We start from the raw sequence: 20,602 nt of genomic DNA on the forward strand, positions 1-20,602 counted from the left end.
TTTGTTGGAAATACACGGCATAGTGCGAGTCAAGGTATCATTGTCGTCAGTGAAATCTTTAAGGGTTCTATAGGGAATTTTCCTGTGGGTGTGCGCCGTTATATCAAGAGGCACCACTTGCTGTCACTTCGTCTGATAACGTCGGTCAGGAAGGAAGCCGGTGCACTATTGTCGTACCACTTTATAGACGTTTATCTGGTATTTCGTTGCCCCACGGACTTTCTAACAGGTTATGTGCCCAGGAAAGTTGTATAACTGTGACGGAAATAAAACCTGCGTTAACGGGTGAAAGCAAAGCTGCGGAAAATTGTGTCCTTTTCTCCCATTGAGCTAATCAAGAATTGTGAGACGTTGCAGGCCATGTGGTTGAGGCTGCACAAAATTTTTCGATCGTAAAATCCAGCGCAAAAAGCGACGCTCTTGAAGAGGCTGACTTTGCTCAAAATAGCAGACGAAGAACAACAAACTTACAGAGATTGGGATGAAAATCAATCCCGATTTACTGACAATTATGGTTCTATACAGCTTACCTACAAGCTACAAGAACTTCGGACGCGATACCACCGAACAGAAGCGATGATGAGAACAGGAAGTACGGGGTCGTGGAGTTGCGATGTTTTAGGACTGAACATTGAGACACAAAAAGTTGGAGTGTAGGTGGAAGTACAGCGGGAAACAATTCGGCCGAAATGCCAAAAATTTGTGTTTTAACGCCGTCGGAGCATCCGCGTTTCAATTCGAGGGACAGAATGGGAAATGGTGTCCCGACAACTTCACACTTGTGCAGCAACGTTGGCAGTTCTCGCATAATAAGTGGCGAGAATAATTCAGCTGCGGGAATTAAAAGCACCGATACAGCGGAATTCACGGCGGGCATGTCTGGTGCGAAGAAATGCGTTTTGCCCCCAAACACCGCACATGTCTCAGATTTACGGACAAATCTGCTATTTAGTGAAATAACCGATAGCGGTTGCGAAGTTATGTTCAAGAGGTATGGGGCAGAAATTGTGAACAAAGATTGTAGCGTGGTATTACGTGCAAATAGAATCAGGGACTTGTATTATGTGGGTGAGCCCAAGAGACAAAGAAGCCTGCAAGATAGAGGGATCGTAGCTGCGCCAGGGAGCAGTGAAAGTGAAGGGGAGAAAGAACTCCCAAGTACGTGAACCTTCGAACGCCAGGCCAGGTCGTGGTAGTCCAAGAATAATGAGAACCGAGACAAGGAGGAGACTCAGGAAACAGTTATCGATTAATTAGCGTGAAAGGACTGTGTACGGGCTGTTTTGTTTCTAGAAACAGTTATGGATTGTTAACGAGCTCTTAGTGACGCTTGACCCTTGACTTAAGGGGAAGTGTTGGAAATACACGGCATACTGCGGTTTACTGTGATATTGGCGCCAGTGGAACCTTTGGTGGTTACTTACGTATGGAGCTTTTCAGCGCGTATGTCAAAAGGCAGCAGTGGCTGTCACTTCGTCAGTAACGTCGGTCAGGTCAGGTCAGGAAGGAAGATGGCGCCCTATTGTGGTACCGCATGTATAAGTTTATCTTGGTATGGGATTTTCTTAGTACTTATACGGTTAATTGTGTTTCGCTGCTTTCTAACCTTCAGACCTTCTAACACAATTTGGTGACATTATCTCAAACTTTTGCAAAGTAGGTGGCATATAAACATTATAAATAACATAATTGGTATAGCTCTGGTATATGAATTCACCTTTATGGTTTATTTTAGACATCCAGATTTGTGGGGAAAAAACAATAAATCTTATCTATTTTTTCCTTACAATCATTCTCAGGTTAAAATGTTACTCAGTTTTAGATCTTAATAGAGTATCGCTTATTTTATATGTACCTTGAAATAATGTATGCTAACCCCTCTGCTTTTTGAGAAATCACTTCACTATACTAGCGCATAAGGTTTAATCTTCTTGAGTCGTCTGGCTTGATTCGTGTTGTCGATGAGCTAAATAGTCTCAACATTCACGTGTGGGTGGTGCCTGTTTTCATGGGCCCTAGGTACTTAGCAATGGTCTTGATTCTGGAATCTGAATTGTCTGAATATTGCTTTCACTGGCACATCCCCATAGTTAGATATGCCATAACTCCAAACAGGTTTGAGGATCAGGGTAGTATAAAATATTTTATTGTGGATGAATAGTTTGGATTATTATTGCTGTAACTGGTTCCAAGCTCGTACCTTTTCTGTTTGACATGCACACGCCATCAAAATTTTACTACAAGGGTGATGCCCAAGTACTCTACAGTATTTTCGTGTTAGATCGAGACATCATTTATCCTAACTGCGTTTCTTGGTCAAGCACTTTACTAGTTCTATAGGTAGATTCTTCTGTAAATCATCCAATGTTTTTAAATAACACGATGAAATGATTCCTTCCGAAGAGCGCATATCATGATTTAAGAACATGGCAAAAATCAAAAGTAATAAATGAACGAAAATACTCCAATGTTGGATGGCGGATGTAATTTTTTGGGGTCTGTATCTAACAGTTTTTTGAAAAGAACCACGCTTGAATTTAAATTATCTGTTAGAAGTCTAAATGGTGTGAATGCGCATTCTGTTAAAAGTTTTAGAACCTTTAAAGGAATTTGTTAAAAGTTATCAATATAATTAACGAAGGATGAAAGAAATATCCAGCCAGTATGGTACATTTTGTACAGAAGCCATGGATCACTTTTTCACCGATAAGAGCATCTGAACACTTATCGAAACCATATAATATGTGGTTGTCTGCCCTACTTATAACATCTTTCCATTAATTGACATTGTTAATAAATAATAAGTAAACAAAGTCCTTCCGCACACACAGAACTTTCGGCAGAAATGCTGTGTTCATCGGGCCCGTTATGTTTACCCAAATAACGTGATATTGCCAATTTAGATGCCAATAAATAAATGGGAACGACAATGTTCATACTATTTTGGCAAGCAGAACCTCCAAATTGTCCAAAGCTGTATGGTTCTTTCTCACCATAGAGATTTCTTTTTTCTCAATATTTTAAAAGATCCAATAAAAATAGTGCTTGTTCATCAAGATCCTCGGCATCTGCTGAAATTTTGTTCAGAAGTTTTGTCTTCCAAATTTTTTTTTCATGTAATTCTTTCAATTTTGACAAATTTCTCGAATATTTATTGTTGTCTCTTTTTAACTTTAGAACAGATTTGAAATTAAGTTTTAATAGGTTATGTTGAAACGAGAAAAGGAATTCATTACATACCACAGGAAGAGTACCAAAATTTGAGGGAATACAATACTCGTATGTTGTTAAAAATATAACGAGTAAAAACTTACAAATAAAGAAGCAATTGCATATTTCGATAAACGGCGCAATTTTGAACCTTCCTTTATGAATTTAGTCTCTAAAAAGTGTATTTTGCATATTTGGGAATACCCAGTTATTCTCGAATTATCTGTAATTTATGTTAAACTAACATAATGTTTGCCTGTATGTTTAAATTACGAGTAAGATTATCTAGTACATGAAACCATTTTGTTCTCATTTTCACATCATTGAATGGGAATCTCAAACAACGGTTTTTGTGTATTGCCACAAATGAAAAATTTTTTTTTGCACTCATGACCTTTTTTGATAGCTTTCGCGCATTCACCAGAATTTGAAGGCTTCAGGCGTTTGCTGGGAAAAATGGCTGCTTTGTAGGGTAATATATAACGCCCTATGATGGAACTCCATGGCTTGTTCATACCTATCATTAATTTTAGGCTTATGGAACGGCCGTAATTTTTAATAGTCGGTCGTGGTTTATCAGTCCATTAATATTTTTTTAGAGTTGCTATACAAGGGACTAAAAAATGGCATAATTCATTTTCCTGACATTTTGGGAAAGCAGTATTGTAACACTAATAACTAGTCATCACAAAATTTTATTCTCGAAAAACACACTTGAAATATATGCATAGCATGCTCCTTTTAATAATCCATATTTTATCTGTAACTAGTTAATACTATTTATATTACAACTGACAGAGATTATCGCAAGAAAAGCTCAGGTTTGTATTGGAAAAACCATCGGTTATATTTCAGTATCGATGATACTATAGTATAATATATTAGTCACAACAGCAGTTGTTTCAGTTTATCGTCAAAAGCCCAGCAAGAACAATTCACAGATGGGCATGACCCCCATAGGACGACAAATTGACTAAAGTTCAGCCGGGAGGCAAATTCAGTAACCACGGATGTAGCTTAATCACAATAATAGTCGACCATCTGTAATAACACATCTCAATAATCACTCAAGCTCGAGTCGAGATTTCACCGGTGGCAACATCTGCGGGGGTTAGAACTGGGGATGCACAGGGTGACACCTTCATTCGTTATGTTCGCTACTGGGGACTGGGGGAAATTGAACCAATTTACGCAGGCTTGCGTTAACGTGATTTTACTGTCTCAAGAAATGTGTTACACAAAGAAACACGCGTGTTCGTCTCCGCATTGTCTTGAAGAAAAGTGTTACCATACTTCGGAATCGGGTGGGAGCTTATTCGCTTACCTTATTAAGCTGTGGAATGAGAATGCCACGTGGTGTTCCCCTCGAAATACGGAGATTTCCTCGGTAAAGTTTATAACAATTTATATTTTATGAATGTGGGTACCTCAGTGGACGAAAACTATGTATGACGGGAGCTTTGCAATACGTCGCAGTGTGACCACCTGAAATATAGAGTGTAAAATAAACTAAATCAACAAGAACGTTAGGTGGAATGTCCAGCATATGTCGCAGCGAATGATATATGCACAGCTCGGACATGGATAATGCAAGCCAACAGTGAATCTGGTCACAGGAATTAAAGGAAACGACGGACATATAATTCATATCCTAACATATCTTTGAGTAGTTCTGATACTGAAACTCACTGCTTAGTTAATTTTTTAAACGTTTAAAATATTATTGTTTTCAGCTAACTTCCTACAGGCAATATCGATGATCATCTCATTTCCAAATTTCAAATTATAAAACTGTACTGTAGCATCGCTGGTTTAAGTCTGAAAACACATCAAATACTGTGTCGATAGAGCTCTGTTCTTTTTTCGAGATGCAATATTATTCCTAGAATTTCAAAGGAATTCGGTGAGCCTTTTCTAAGTTAATCGGAAAATAAATCGATTTGTACGTTCATTATTTTGAAACACTGAAGCGCAAACAATACCGCATGGAGGGGGATGGGAAAATAAACTTCAGTTAATTTTCCACTATCCCCTATCCTATTGTTTGGTCAAGTATTTACAAAAAGTGTAATGTATATATAAATACTGAAAATCTAGTCAAAATTTATTTCACGTATTTTAGGAATTTTATGTAGAAATCCAAATTTGTCTGATGATCTCCACCAACAGTTTGATGACGTCACTTCAAAATTTTACAGGGTAAATGTTATTTAAATTTTATAAAATAACATTCTGTTTTACTTGTGATTAATGATTGTTAACCAAATTAAAATTTTCTGTAATTAAAAAAATATTTTTTAAATCATAACTTTAATCGTGGGGTTGAAATAATTATTCCTGTTTATATAAAAAGTGTCCATTTTCATACTTAATTCTTAACACGACGCTGATTCACTGCATAATGTTATACTTGTTCGCTGCTCATTGATCATGTTATTTATATCCTACTCCAAACCATCCTCCACGCCTTTAATCAAACAATGATGGGGTATTTAATTTTTTCCGGTTGAATTATATATGAAATAAACATAAAGCTCTCGGAAGTTTAATTTTTAATGGACTTCACTCATATAAACCAATGATAGTTTAGACTCACGTAAAATCTACAGTTTCGGTGAAATTTGACGCTTGTTTAATTCAATTTCAACTTATTTTCTAAATGTGCCTTCATTGTTTTAGGTAAATTATTTTTTCAGATTATTTTTCAATAATGAAAATGCACCGGACGTTAAACTGATACCAGAGAATGTCCAATTAACTAAAACGTGGTTTTGTGCCTGCTGTGTCGACTAAAATATTGAACTGCAAATCGATAAATGCCGTACATTCGGAAAAATATTTTTGTGGGACCATTAAGTAAAGTATTTATTGCATACATGTAGTTTATTAGAAAAGGTAGGAAATACGGACAAAATAACTGTCGTAGTATATAACTCACAACGAATATTCATTTCTCACTCACATAAATTGCAACATTCACCCTCGGCTCATGTAGCAAACTTATTCCCAGAGAAATAAACTCTGCAACAGTCGTTTTTGAAAACTTTGATCCAACAAGTTTCTTTCTCGTTTATTTAAACAGTATTTAATTGTTACGGAGTGAATACACGACCTAATAACGTAAGCACCACTAAAAAGCCTACTTTTAGTGACCCCTCGGATACCCAACACAAGCCGAAATCTCGTCAGTTCTTTGTGTGACATTGATAGCAACACTTTCACCACAACCACATTCCAACATGGCGTCGACATCATTGCCATTTTAGTGACATAGAGCCCCTTCAGCGAGCTGTTGAACACAAGTGCCATTAACGCGGAGTGTGATGAGTTTGGCAATTTTGATCGAAGATCGATGCAAGGGACGTTATCGTCAACAATTACCCTGTCTAGTGGTTTCAGGTAATGAAGGGGCCATCCAGAGGTAAATTTCGCAATGTCTGCAGCCATCCCGTTGAAACTGCGAAGTTGTGGTTTGGCAGGAAAATCCGGTTGCGGTGAAATATTCGTCTTGTGAGTAAACTTCGGCATGGCATCTTGAACCTGTCCGAACAGAACAGCACTTTCAACAGGATAAATTCCACCTGCCATGATTTGAAAAGGTGCAATAAAGTAATAGAATCGATTTGTCTGCGAGTATTCTAAGTACCATGAAAATAAGATTGAGGGCTGTTTGAAGTTCACAGAAGATGGTCCTGAGGGAAATTAGGCAATTACTCGCTCTCGCCATCGAACTAAACCTCTGAAGCGTTTTCACATTCACACTCAACAACGCCCACTCTAATTAAACATTCGGTCTTATTTACGCCAAAAACTAGAAGTTTTGTAAACTAATGTAAAGTAGGAAAAGTAAATTTGCTTCCAGAACAAACACTCGTATTAGGATTTTGTAAAATAGCAGTTTATACGAACGCAAATTTCAAATTTAATGAGAATGATGTTGTTTTTAACTATTCATTTTTCATTTACTTGCACGATGTTAATTTGATATCTTAATTTGTGATCTTGCTCATCACATTTTTATTTGCTGTTATATTTGTTGTTAATGAATCCGCCTTGCATATTAAATTAACTAACGTTTCATTGATTCAGACACATTACAGCTAATCATGGCAAAACACAACTCCTCTGATGTACTCGATTAATTTAACTTTTTAACATCTTTAAGTGCAAACTTTTTGGATCAAAATTAACAAAATATTTTTTTCCTTTTCTAAGCCGACTATTCTATTTCCTTTCAGCCTTATGCTTCTCTATATCTTCGTCTATTTTCGCAACTCTGTATATTTTCTACTCACGCAAGCTCCTTAAAATCCGGCGACACCTCGTCGACTCTGTGCCCCGACAATTATGGACCTCATTATTACGGAACATTTTGTAACCTTGGCAGGTTTCCCACGCCAGGTTTGCCTTTATTGTTAGCTCCAGTGTTTTATTCTCCTGACAACAGATTAAGCGAAACACTTCCGAACGAAGTTATTAATCCCAGATTTATGCCGGCAAACAGGGCCGATTTGCAAGTGCAACTATTCGCAGGGTGATTAATCGACCTGTTCTGGTTATATATTAACAGGTCGGGATCAGGCCGAATACCGAGGGGTATGACAAATTAAGTTTTCGAGTGAATTAACGAGCTCATTAGAGATTAGGATTTGAAATATTGTAATTGGTCCTTCATACGTGGGATTTCGGCCTGAATAAATGCCAGAATGGACGAGTCAATGGGAAGTGTCCTCGTCTCGGCGCAGTGCGAACCAGAGGAAGTGGAGGAATTAAGAGGATTTAAATTACCTCTGAGAGCTTTTAACTGGAGAGGGCCGTTCTGTTTAAAAATATAAATTATGCTATCCGGCCGCCAAGACAAAAGGTGCTAAATGCGGAATGAAACTTATTATTATTTTCGGAGCGTATGCTCGCGTAATGGAGCTGTTGAGCGGAAAATTTCAATACGATTATACCGGCTGCAGAGTTTTCGGTAAAAATCTGCACAACTTGCAAACTCGTTAGTTCGAAACATTAGAAACAGTTAACGGCGCTTAGTTTTGTGTTTACGTGTCTGGAACAAACGAATAAATATCCGTGTGGATTTGCTAATATATTGCTAGATTAGTTACTTGGAGTTCTAGGCCAGTGGTCGTACCTATTCAGAAGACATAAATCTGTAAAGGAGCACTGTGTCGGAAGATTACGGTATTACTATAGTAGGCGAAGACTTGCTTTTGCAAGCTCAATTATTCTTGCATTAGTGTTGCAATTATAGCCACTTATAACCGAACTATATCGAGCTTCGTAAATTGCTGCCCTCCCCCCTCTCATTATTACTAGTAATATAACAGATCTTAAAAGCTGTCGGGAATAAAAATCTCGTGTTATTTAACGAAAATTTTGCTGCTAGGTGACCAAACTAGGCCAATTTTATTTTAACATTTATTCTGACTATTTGTTGACTTTTTGAATATGAAAGTATTAATGGTTAAAGCAATTTTTTTCGTTGTCGAAAGTTTTTTTTTTTTTTCAATTGATCTTAATGTCAGCATTTAAGATTCTTTAACGGATATGTAGGTATATTACGGTTTTTTTTTTTTTCTAACGAACTTTTACATTATTTCGACAAAGGTTGATATCCCACTTCATTGGTTAGAAAAAATGTATCCATCGATTATTTACAGTGATCAATTTTTATTTCATTAAAAATTAACAAGTTGTAACGGGTGTTTAATTGAAAAATCACTCAAAGTAGGAATTGGAATTTCATCACATCCATTTCGCAGAAACATAACCTTACATTTTAAAACAATGCCCACTATACGTGAGTATAAATTAGGGGATCCCCAGGAGTCAAGTTTGTTAATTCGAAATATTTTTTTAAAGGCATATGTCTCATACTTTAAAATGCAAATCCAGAAACCGCGATGATGTTCCCCATGTATTTAAGATAGGACTAAACCAGATCAGACGCAAGCCTTAATGTTACTCCTGATTGCTGGAATAACCTTGTAAAAGATGTTTACTCGTTTCCTTAAATCCTTGGTAGCTTTCTGAAGTATATGTACCATGAAAATTGATTCTTGTTATTTCTTTCACAACAAATATATGTTTATAATCTCACTAGCTTAAGTCCATTCACCATCTTTTAACGTTCCATTACGGCAATAAGACATTACAATAAGAGTATCCTGCTCCAGGGAATAAATCACTTTATTGTTACTAAACAAGAGTATATCTGTTTATTTTTCTCGTAATAAAATGAATGTACCTTAACGAATCCCCACTTACAATAGCCTTGAGAAAGATTGCTGCTTTAACTAACTCAGAACACCGTAATTACACTATAAAGGATTGTAATGGGTGAAAACCGTAATAAATGAACAAACTAAAAGCAAACAGCGGAACAATTAAATGCGAGTCTGCGATGTGTCAATTGTCAAAAGTCAAATTTGCATTGCTGGCACTGTCCTAATTTTCCCATTTTACTGAAAGCGGCAAATTGATCAATGTGTTTTTTAACCGCCTACGATGTAAGAAACATTTATAGTAACCCAGTATAATATAATAAAGTTCCAGTTACTGACATTCTGGTGGGTTTAATATTGTGGAGGAAGAAAATATCTTTTGTATTTTCTCTATCTTGCTCGTTCGTATTATTCGTTTTCTTTTTTCGTTGCATTTACGAGAGTAGACTGATAAAATAAAGTCTTCTGCCTCACCATTATCGGAAGAATTTAGTTAAAGTTATAAATCTGTTATCATTCGACCATCACAACAGTAGTGTTTATGTGTATAATAAGGACTGATTGTTATATTCTGTGAGACTTCTAACTGTGTGTGAAATTAAGGAGTTACGGAAGTAAAGATATCTTTCGTTAGAGGATAAAATTCTTGCAGCAGTAATGCTTTAGCTGTAAGAAAAATTAAGAGTTTTGTCCCCGACGGAGTGAAAAATTGAATCCTACGTTTGGAGAAATATAAAGCCTTAAGAGGTGACCTTTTTAAAAACTAAATATACTTCCTTGAAATATTTGTTCTTCTATCGTCGTTATAAATTTTTCATCATGTGTGTTTGTTGCCATAGCTAAAAACCTAAAAATACCTACTGCTGTACTAGTGACAAAAAATGTGGGGTCAAATCACTAGACTAGCTCTCCATTTTTAATAAAGCCTCCGGAAGTTCCCCTATTAAAAAATAACCCACCCAGAATGCGGTTACTTGATAAAAATTTAAAAAATATATTTCTGCGGCCTGGCAGTTTAATGTACGGACGCGCTGTAAGTTTAATGTTTTATTCAGAAAGTAAAAGTGGCGATTTCCTGCGGCAAAGTGCTGGCTTGGTCGTATTTATTTTATGAGAACTGACAGAAGTGCATTTGAAAGTGCGTGATTCTTCTAGGGGAACCCCCAACTAACTTAAATCAATTACGTGAAATGGATGATCTTTCCCCTTCGGCATAGGCATTTGTTCCTGAGCCCTATGTGGCGTTCCGAGGCACCGCCTTGCTTACAAGCAATTCATATAAGGAAGCCACACACAGAGTAATTCCCGGATTTATGCAGCTACTTATTATTCCGCTCGCAATCTATCTGCTGTCGGAAAAGTAAAAGTAGCCAAAATACCCTCGGAATGATGTTGTTTAACTAGGGAAAACTTTCCGAGGGAAATGTTTTTATATTATAATAAGAGATGATTAAGTTTATTACGTAGAAACTTTTATAAATTGCAGTCTTCATTCGGGGGTTTAAAGTTGCTCAAGCGAAACTTGCCACGATTACTTCAGACGTCTTCTTAATTAAAGTTTTATTCAGGTAACTATTATTTACTGCTGAGCAATACGTCTGTTTCGGACTTTTTACTTTCCGAGCCGCAGCTAATGGAAGTATTATAATAAGGCGATTTGCTGAATACTTAATTTCGCCTTTTCTTAATGTACAATACGAAAATCTGGTTTGTCTGCTGGCTGTTTGTTAAATAAATAATCACCCAAACTACTGAACCGATTACTCTTAAATGTGTTATAAAATTATTAGGAAAATGGTAAAATGCTAAAAGGAAATGATCCTTTTAACTCTTCAAACAATTTAATCACGTCAGTTCAGAATTTTATTAAATATGTCTAATTTGCGCTCATAGGTATTTGCAGTGTGTAGTGCGACATGCTTGTTTACATGTGGTTTAATAATACACCCCTGGGCGATTCAACGGAAGCGTGTATTCTATGGAAGTTCCGAAACCACTGCTCCCCTCGCTTTTCCGACTTTAAATGATGCTATGTATATGACTCACTCAAATATTTTTAAAATTTGGAAGCAAATCTAAATTGTGTTGTTCGTATTTATATACATTTTCGTTTTCCGTCGTTCCTAAAACAGAGTGCAGTTGATTCATGAGTGGCTAATATGATACGTGTTACATTGAATATGTCAAAATTAGTTTATTTTCCCCACCACCAAGTTATTGATATCGTTTAAAAAAGTTATTTAGTAAACGTGCTCTGCTTTGTCAAATTTATATATTAAACAAAACTTCAGTCCAAATTGTCGAATGAAAAATAAAAAATTGGTCCAAGGTTATTTCGCCCCTGCAGTACAGTCCAATAAATCCCTCTCCGTAAAAAAAATAGATTTTTCGAATGTTTATTTACCATAACTTTTAAACATTAAAATAAATATAGATAATAATAAGTAATACCAGTAATCGTCTAAAGAAAGTAAATGGCATCCTATAAATTGGTTTTGACACCCTTAATGCCACTTATTTTTAATGACACGCGATATATATTTTTTTCTGTCTCCATGTTTTCTATTTTCAGGTTAAATCTCATTCTCTTCAAACAGTTACGACTCCTTAATGGTGTCTGCTGAAACAGTTTTAACCTAATATTAAACAGCGTTATCAAAACAGCTGTCAAAACTATTTAGCTAAACATACTTATTTAATAGAAATTCTGTGAAAACCAAATCACTACAGATTTTTTTTATATTTATATTTTGACAGCTGAAGTGGCTTACGTTCTGGTTCCCATATTTACGATCAAGTAAATTTCCCTCTGTCATTTCAGAAAATCTGCCGCCCTAATAATCTCCCAATTCAGTCGAATGTACTGATTTGTCACCCTAATAAATACCTTCGTTTAATATTTAAGACCTCCGTAATCGAATTTGAAGATTTCCCCCAGCCTAATAACGCCTCACTTCAGTCAGGTTGATTAACAATAGAATTTTCAGAGTAAGGGAACGAAGAGACGAAAAATGCAAGTATCGATTTCATAATGACAGTACATGTAACATTCGTTTTATTATCGCTGGAAACGGTATTTAACACATGTATGTATACTGAAATTTGGTTTGCCAAGCAAACGAGAGGAGCGAGGTTTGATGAATACCAAATGTGGAAAATTGGAACAATAATGTGATGTGAAAAGGTGCCTGTAGGTCGGGGCTGAATTTCACCACCTTTATTTTATTAATGCAACGGCGGTATAGTTTGCACTGTACTGGAATTTATCTTTACAAAAAGTAAAAATAAAAGAGGCCTTACAGTGGCAAACAAGACCAAACGATGTTCTACCGTATTCGAGAAAGGTAAAAGTAATTATTTGATCTTGCTTACACATTAAAAATGTATTGATTTAATGGAAGTTAATTAGCTTAGATCTTCTTTTCTGTCTTGTTTGCCGTGAAAGTTTATTCCTGATTGATTTAATTTAGTCACAGACATTTTGAAGAAAATGAATGAAATTAACGAGTTATTTTGTACACGAAACGTCATACATACATATATATTATAAATATGTATCTAATTTAGTTGTGATACGAAATTTATGTTTGAATAGCCACGAAGGATGCGCATTAGTACGCTCTAACATGTTAGGAGAGAGCAGTATGTGATACCAAACAGATCGTTACTCAGAGACTGATACGTAGTTATGAGTTATTAGATCATCTCGTTTACATTTATCAGAAGGTGAACACAAATTCATTAGCGTGAGCCTTTCGTGGTATCAGGATCGATTTCCATCAAAGGGCACTCTGATTGCTCTACGTTGGACTGATTCTAAACGCAAAATACCCTGTTGGGGGATACGAGCCAGATACTGTTACCGAATTCCAGCAATAATCTTATTATAGTATTTCGAAAAAAAGTGATCAGGTTAACTTTCTTTCTGACGTGCTAGAAGATCCGTCTCACCAAGAAAGGTCGATAGTTACAAATACAGCCAGATCGACATAGAAATCTCTACTAGACAGCTTCGTATTCCCAGTACACTAAGACACTGACCTTTGTCTTATTACCCGTGTGCAAGACAGTGCACCTATCAAGATTTCAAGGTAGTTGCGAAATCGCATTTACTCCTGACACATTTCACTCGAACTTGCTAAATACATCGACAATTTTAACTTTGATCTAACAAAGAGTCGTCTACTTAAACCACTAAATAAAATATTTCTAAATCTCAAGATATTGAAGCATATTAACAGACGACGCGTTGGAGGTTGCAGAAATCAAGGTGTATGATATCCAGTGGTCGATTGGATCAACATTTTCGGTTCGTTCGAATACACAACTCAAACAGTCAAATTAAACAAACCTTCCAGACTAAAAGTTATGTTGTTCACTCAAAATTATGTGATGGACGAAGTTAAACTTCGTAATATAATAATAAATCACTGACTCCAAAATTTTGACCACATATTTTTTTGATTTGAACAAAAAGTCGAACACCTATTATTCGTCAAACGATTTTGTTGAAATTTTCACAGAATTTGTAATGTAGTACGACAAGAAAATGATTACAATTTGAAAAATAAATGGTAATAATTAACAAAGTTACTTAACAATGAGTTGCCCCACCGCGATTAGGTACTTATGCACTCATTTACTCGCCGAGGTACACTTACAATCAGATTATTAATATCGGCCTGTGGTAGCTCATGACAAGCTTCTTCACGACGAAGCCGAAGATCATTAAGGGCCGGTTGCATAAACGCAAATCAAATTTAATCTCTGATTCAGAACAATTGTAACTATGATAATAACAATCGTTACTATGGAGTTAATCAGAGATTAACTTTGATTTGCGTTTATGCAACCGGCCCTTAAAGTATCCGTAGGAAGGGGTAAATTACCCAGTCGGTTACCGAGCATATCCCTGATGTGCTCGATTGGAGACAGATCAGGAGACCGCGTGGGCAATGAAAGTACCACCACATTAGCTTCGTCCAGATACTGCGCTGTAACCCTCGTCGTGTGTAGGCGGGCATTATCTTGTTGGAGAATGGGATTAATTAACCCCCGAAGATATGGTGCTGCAACGGACTCCAATACGTTTGCTATGTAACCGGCAGCATTTAAATTGCCTGCAATGAAAACTAGAAGTGATCTACTACCATAACTAATAGCCCCCCAAACCATCACTCCTTGCGTAAGGAGGACAGTGTGACGTTCAAGAGCAAGGTCTAAATTTCTGCGTTTTCTATATTAGACGACTGGATCTATAAGACGTAGGGTCAAATTTGTCGCCTTTTTACACATTGAAATTATGACTGAAGTACACAGGGACTTAACGCATATTTTTGGGATAATATTAACGAAATTAGATCCGTTTCAGGATCGTCTTGTGAGCATCAGACAATAAAAAAGAGAGCTTGCCCATTCAGAGCCAACTTACGAATTTTGTTTGTTGAAGGCACCGTATTTTTGAAAAATTAGTGCCGCGACTATAACTTAAATGAAAACCACTACAACAAAGGAGATTTTGTTGTAGCTAGTTTAATTACTTAATTTCCCCTGGTCCCAATATCTCTGTAACCAAACTAAAAACTTGTCTCAATTTTAAGCCCAATTTCTATCATCCATCCATGAATTACAACAGGATATTTTAGTCTACACGTCTCGTCGAGATACATTATTACACACTATCAGCGATTACACCCTCAAAGAGACACCAGTTGCTGAAAACCGCAACGAGAAGCAATCGTCAACCAAGATATCTATTAAAATCACATAGGATAGGCCAATCCGCATCTAGCATCTTGAACTTGCTTGCTTGAAGAATAAAGGTTTTGTCATATATTTTTATATTCCTATTACAACCTTACTAGCGTTTCTCAATAATATGGTACTAGAATTTAAAAAAATGAAAGCCATCATGGTGTCAGGTAGATAGATTAAAACCATTTAAGATTAATATTGTCGCATAATACGATTCTTCCCTCAAATTTGCGGAGTTCACGTATTTGCCCCATTTTTGAAAAGTGACACAGATCTAATGTGGAAGACTATAAGCCGGTAGTCATTATTACAATTTTGCAAAATCTTTGAATTTGTATTACATAAAAGAATTTATAGTCAAATGTATCAAACATGATATCTATTGCCAACATGGTTTTATGGCACGCAGATCACCTGTTATTAAATTGTCAATATGTTTGTGAAAATATTAATGAATTAGGCAGGTGGATGTGATTTACATGGGTTTTGCGAAAGCTTTTGAACATATTATTATTGAGTATATTATTAAATAAACTGAAATTTTTTGGATTCTCGAACAAGTTCACTACCCTCTTTAAATCATATTTGATGAATAGACACCAGTTTGTCCAGTATAATGACTTCAGATCTTCAAGGTATAATCAGTCTTCTGGTGCTCCTTAGGGATCAGTTTTGGACCCGCTGCTATTTATTTTGTTTAATAATGGCATTACATCTAGGCTTAACTGTCCAATATTTACTCTTCACTGACGATATATGTATACGAAGATATTTTCAGAGATAAATGGTATTATGAACTGTGAAACCCTACAACGTGATATTAGTAATATTATAATATACTCTGATATATGACAAATAACTTACCAATAAATAGAAATAAATGTTTTGTAATGCCCGTTTCAAAATTAAAGAATACCCCAAAGTTCAATTATACAATGGGTAACACGAATTTTATGATACTCTAATCCTGTAATGATCTTAGAGTAATTTTTGATAGTGAACCCACATTTTCGTGAACATATTGACGCAACAGTTGCAGCAGCTTACAAGTGTTTAGGTTTTGTAATTAGAAACGCCAAACAGTTTTCTGATTCCGATATGTTGTCACAGCTATATACTACTATGTACGTCCAAGGTTAGAATATGCGAACGTTGTATGTTCACCAGTTTATAATGTTCATGTTTCAGCACTTGAAAAATTGTAACGTTGATTTGCCAAAACTGCACTTTTGTAATAGATGGTGTACTTATACCCACCTACATGTTGTCCCGAGGTTGTTCTTTTGAAACGTTTAAATTTTGCAAGTTTAGTTAATGAAAGTTCAAGTTGTTCAATATTTTTCCTTTATAAGATCATGCATAACTTCATCGGTCTAGTACTGAGTTGATATCAAAAATTATATTGCAAATTCCAAAATTTAATAAGAAAAAACATTCAGATTTTAATGAGATACTTAGAAATTACAGTATGCTTGAAAGTGATGTGAACATATTTTGTTTAAGTTCTTTGAGTCACATGAGGATTTTCTTTCTAGGATGGTAAGTTCCGCAATTCCTATCTTCATTCTTTGTTTAGTATTTTATTTTATATATTATTTTGGTACTCTACAAGGTTATTCACGCCTAAAGAATTCCAGACGTAACTAAAAATGCAATTTAAAAACCACTTATGATATTCCATATCATTTTAAAAACAAGTAAAACATTGTTACCCATTTTGTGTAGCAACATCCACGTAATGTCAGATATTACCATGTTAAAACTAACATTTCGGCAGAATTTATACAGTGTATTCAAACGACATAAAAACTGATATGAATTGTCATTCATGATTTTGATATATGGTGAATCCTTCACGCTTGTATAGAAAACATTATCCATGTAGGAGACACCCTGATAATTGAGGTGTTTTCAAATTATCAAAACCAAACAGCCAACTATAGCCATAGGGATTCCAATATTAAATTTTAGACTCCATGTTAACTTTTGATAGGGTCAAAACCCGGAGATGATTTTTGCGATGGAGTAGCCTTAAGGTTCTACTTTAATTCCCACTACCAGTTTTTGCAATAAATTGTTAACTTGTGCTTTAAAAAGTAAAATAAAATAAAATCGACAAAAGATAACCCAAATTACATCCATTAAAAACTTCAACTCTGAATTTTTACTCAAACATAGTAAGTTAACATAGAGTGTAAAATTTAACATGGAAATCCCTATGGTCACTCTTAAAAAAGATGCACTGTATATCAAAGACTGCTATACAATTGTATTGTTGATCGCGTTTTAATTTTTTTAGGCGTGAACCTTCTCGTGAATAACCCCGCATTTTTAGTTTTCTCACTGTTTCCTAATTCGGTATATCCCGTAAAGTAATGTAATCAATAATAATAATAGTAAAATTAAAATAGTAGAACTCATCATATCTTCTAAAATAATATCCATATCAGTAAGAATGGGAACCAGACGAAAATCTGGTGCAATATGATTCAGTATGCGGTACCCATAAAAACTTACCATTGTCACTTGACTTCATTCTGATGACAGTCCGAAAAAAAACTGATAACATGTCAAGCCAGTTCATTCATAGAAAAGCTTCCTAGGACACAACTACCCAGAATCTAGTCGAAGAATTTTACCCATCAGCAGATTAATCGTTTGAACTGAGACTGACTATGTGTGTCGGGCTGTATGTTTGCATTAACCATACTATAAATTTGTGGCCAAAACAACAGATTATCCCCGCCCCTCAAGGTGAAAACCCTATATGGATATTGTTAACTCAGAACCTTCCAAACAAATTTGTCTAGCTCATAGTTGGATCTTAAATATAATTAAACGTACCAATGTGAAAGTTCAAATTATTCCACATTGGCACCAGTCTTTTTCTTTGGCTACCTCCTTTCGACATTGATTTCAATCTATCTGCCTCTCCACCGAAATCTATTTCACTACACTTTACGGCAAGCAAACAGCGAGCTCCAACTTCCTCGTACCCGTCAAGTGCCCGCATGTTTCACACCAGACCCGCCTAAAGAAATGTCCCAAATTCACAGTCCCCAGACTTCGAGTACTGGAAAGTTAGATCCGCCTATGGCAAAACCTCGCCGTTTCAAAAGGCTTGCGAAGGTAGGGTTAAATTTATGGAAATGGTCTGTGTATTTGCATCATCTACCCATTGATTATATTAGCCCAGTAGCTGTACAAGATTAGATAATACCATGTCACCAAACCTAGTTTCAGAAACATAAAAAATCTAAAAACCCTAAACTGGTTTAATAATGACTTAGCTAGTTGCAATTTTATCTAAGAAGTATTGAAACTAATAAGACATTAAAGATGTGCTTCCCTCAAATCACGAAATTTTACCAACATCGGGAAATTATCCCAGTGAAACAAAAAGCAGGCAATATGATGTAGTAACAATTCTTGCAGTTCATAATTAAAAATCGAAGCAAATTCAGTCAGTGAAGTCACTGGCCGTCGACTGGTTTCACACCACTCGATTCTTGCAAATAAATGACATTCTGTCTAGCCTCGTGGTGCCGGTAGCCTGCTTTGTGGTGATAAAAAGTTCCGATATCATATTCTGTTACCGCGTTATTTCAAAACATTTCCAGCGGGATGGATGACGTCTCAGAGACGAGATATTGGATTACCGGTGTAGAAGTTGCTGGTTCGAGTCCCCCGACCATACCCCCGACTTACGTCAGTTTTTTTCTCAATTGCAACTTTTTCAAACGCCGCGTCAGTCGACTATGTTTCATTTTACATGAACACAACGTAGTTTCATAGTACTCGTACATATAGACTGACAAAATTTTACCGCGATAATACCGGTGGCTGATAAAAAAATGAACATCCCGAAGATTATTCTCAAAACGAAAATACTCTATCACGATTTTATAAACAAAGGCTTAAGTGATATTTATTTACTAGTCATTTAATAATGATGATCATGATGATAATTGAAACGAATAACTGTAGCCTTCATTGCAATTTTAATTAATTACTGTATATTGTTTCGATTTTAATTTTAGTAGGTGCCAATACAGACGACGTAAAACTAGAAATCAATTTATCCATTTGATGGAACTGTTGGATTTTGTTTAACATAAAAGAATTAAAAGTCGTATATGATAATCGCGAAAATTCAATAATTGAAAAATAATATTATCAATAAATTTCCGGTGTGTTCGTAAAAAATATAGATACTACTATTTGTAAGTAACAACGTTGTTTTTATTAATATTTTATAATATAATATTTAAAAGTAAATAAGAAGTAGGTACAATGCAAGAATTAACAAGAAAAATAATTTTTAAGACCTATGTAGAGAGAAACACAGGAACGCATTCTGCTGTATCTCTTAAATACTTACTTAACAAAAGACAAAAAAACTAAAAACACAATAAGATGCAGTAAAGAATAACTACAACTAAATAAGTAACTATATGTAAATGCTATATAATATTCATGTTGGGGTGATCATAACGAACAAGAAGGGCGAAACCATGTAGAATATTAGTTACGCCAAAACAATCCCGTCAAAATCATAAATTACTTACTGAAATATCCGAAAAATGTTCATTCTGCCGTTGCAATATAATTTAATGAGAGCTTCTTAAATTTCCCCAAACCCGCCCAAGTTCTTGAAATTTGTCTCATATTCGACTAACAAGCAGCTGCAATCTTGAGATGAATTGTTCCAGTTTCCGGTTTCTGCTGATCTAATAGATGCATTCGCTGTTATTTATCGACCTCCCAAAATTCCCTGCATTATATTCATCATCAACATTTTAATCTGAGTTTGTTTGTTGTTAGCTGATAGTTGTTATGCATTCAATAACAAAGGATGCGATAATATTTACTTTATAAATACTGTTATTGTTCCAGAGGAAGACTACGATGCGTTCTGTTTAGCCTATATGTTTACTTACCGCGATTTCGAAATGGGAACACTAGGATTGGCATGGACTGGTGATTTGAAAAACGCAGGGGGTGTCTGCGAGAAAAACGGGGTAAGTTTTTGTATTCATTTTCGCAGCCTAAACGATGAGGGAAAGACGTTTAAATTCATATTTACATGAATTAATTTAATCCTATTACGTAGAGGATTAAGCTAAGAGTATTATAGCAGCGTTGGCCCTTTTGTAGGTTAATATGGTTAAGTATTATCCTCTGCTAACAAGTCCAACTTGCACAAAATGCACTAATGTTGAGAGCTGAGAAGAAAAAGGGAATCCCCACGAGTGGCTTTCTACCAAAAACAAATCCTCCTTAACATGGAGGAATTCAGAACTTTGCGTCTTAAATTAATATCTTTTAATAAAGAAGCAATTTGCTTGACGCTGAATTTTGATCTTATAGTCAGGTAAATTAATTCCTCTAATTCCCATGTTTTAAAT

General features: G+C 35.6%; 1 protein-coding gene across 1 annotated transcript in view; it reads left to right on the plus strand.

Moving 5' to 3' along the window:
• The window catches only part of LOC135126905 (disintegrin and metalloproteinase domain-containing protein 10-like), a 271,695-nt gene that overhangs the window by 233,791 nt on the left and 17,302 nt on the right, over positions 1 to 20,602 (plus strand). Inside the window, exon 6 of the mRNA XM_064053121.1 lies at positions 20,091 to 20,215. Coding sequence (XP_063909191.1) covers positions 20,091 to 20,215 — 125 coding nt within the window. The remainder of the gene's footprint in view (positions 1 to 20,090; positions 20,216 to 20,602) is intronic.

The sequence above is a fragment of the Zophobas morio genome, unplaced genomic scaffold, assembly GCF_036711695.1.
Source record: "Zophobas morio isolate AGI-343-1 ecotype UQ-CSIRO unplaced genomic scaffold, CSIRO_AGI_Zmor_V1 ptg000011l, whole genome shotgun sequence".
Classification (NCBI taxonomy): domain Eukaryota; kingdom Metazoa; phylum Arthropoda; class Insecta; order Coleoptera; family Tenebrionidae; genus Zophobas; species Zophobas morio.